This window comes from Morone saxatilis, unplaced genomic scaffold (genome assembly GCF_004916995.1).
Source record: "Morone saxatilis isolate NCDOM2014 unplaced genomic scaffold, NCSU_SB_2.0 Contig23, whole genome shotgun sequence".
NCBI classification, from domain to species: Eukaryota; Metazoa; Chordata; class Actinopteri; family Moronidae; genus Morone; species Morone saxatilis.
In genome coordinates this window covers 2,482,419-2,482,819 of record NW_023339796.1, presented here as the reverse complement: position 1 = coordinate 2,482,819, position 401 = coordinate 2,482,419, and the positions used below count along the sequence as shown (strand labels likewise).

Genomic DNA, 401 nt, shown 5'->3' with positions numbered 1-401 from the left:
CCACCACTTTCCCACCCCCCCCCTCCCTCCCTCCTCCCAGCTTCCCTCCTCACCCGGTGGTGTAGGGGATGTTAATTCCTCCCAGGTTGATGCTCTCGCAGCCCACGATGAACAGCGTGGAGAAGCAGAGCAGGGAGACCCCGCTGCAGATCATAGCCAGCTTGGCCGACTCGCGAGCTCCCAGCTTCAGCTTCTTAATGATGTAGCCGCCCAGGACGATGCCAACGCCGGCACTGGGCACAATAATCACACCTGAGGGGGAAGAGAAAGGCACATATTAGAAATGCAGAGAACTGTATTCTCTATACGCCGCTTGGTGAACTAACATACAGTTTTTATTTTAAGCTCTTTACAGGTAATCTTAACGGGAAAATGATGGCGTAGAAACATAAGACAAGGCA

At 52.9% G+C, this 401-nt stretch overlaps 1 protein-coding gene across 2 annotated transcripts in view; it reads right to left on the bottom strand.

Moving 5' to 3' along the window:
- The window catches only part of LOC118334501 (solute carrier organic anion transporter family member 5A1-like), a 32,609-nt gene that overhangs the window by 8,045 nt on the left and 24,163 nt on the right, over nt 1-401 (bottom strand). For both annotated transcript variants that reach the window (XM_035670422.1, XM_035670423.1), the window contains exon 6: nt 54-252. In XM_035670422.1, coding sequence (XP_035526315.1) covers nt 54-252 — 199 coding nt within the window. The remainder of the gene's footprint in view (nt 1-53; nt 253-401) is intronic.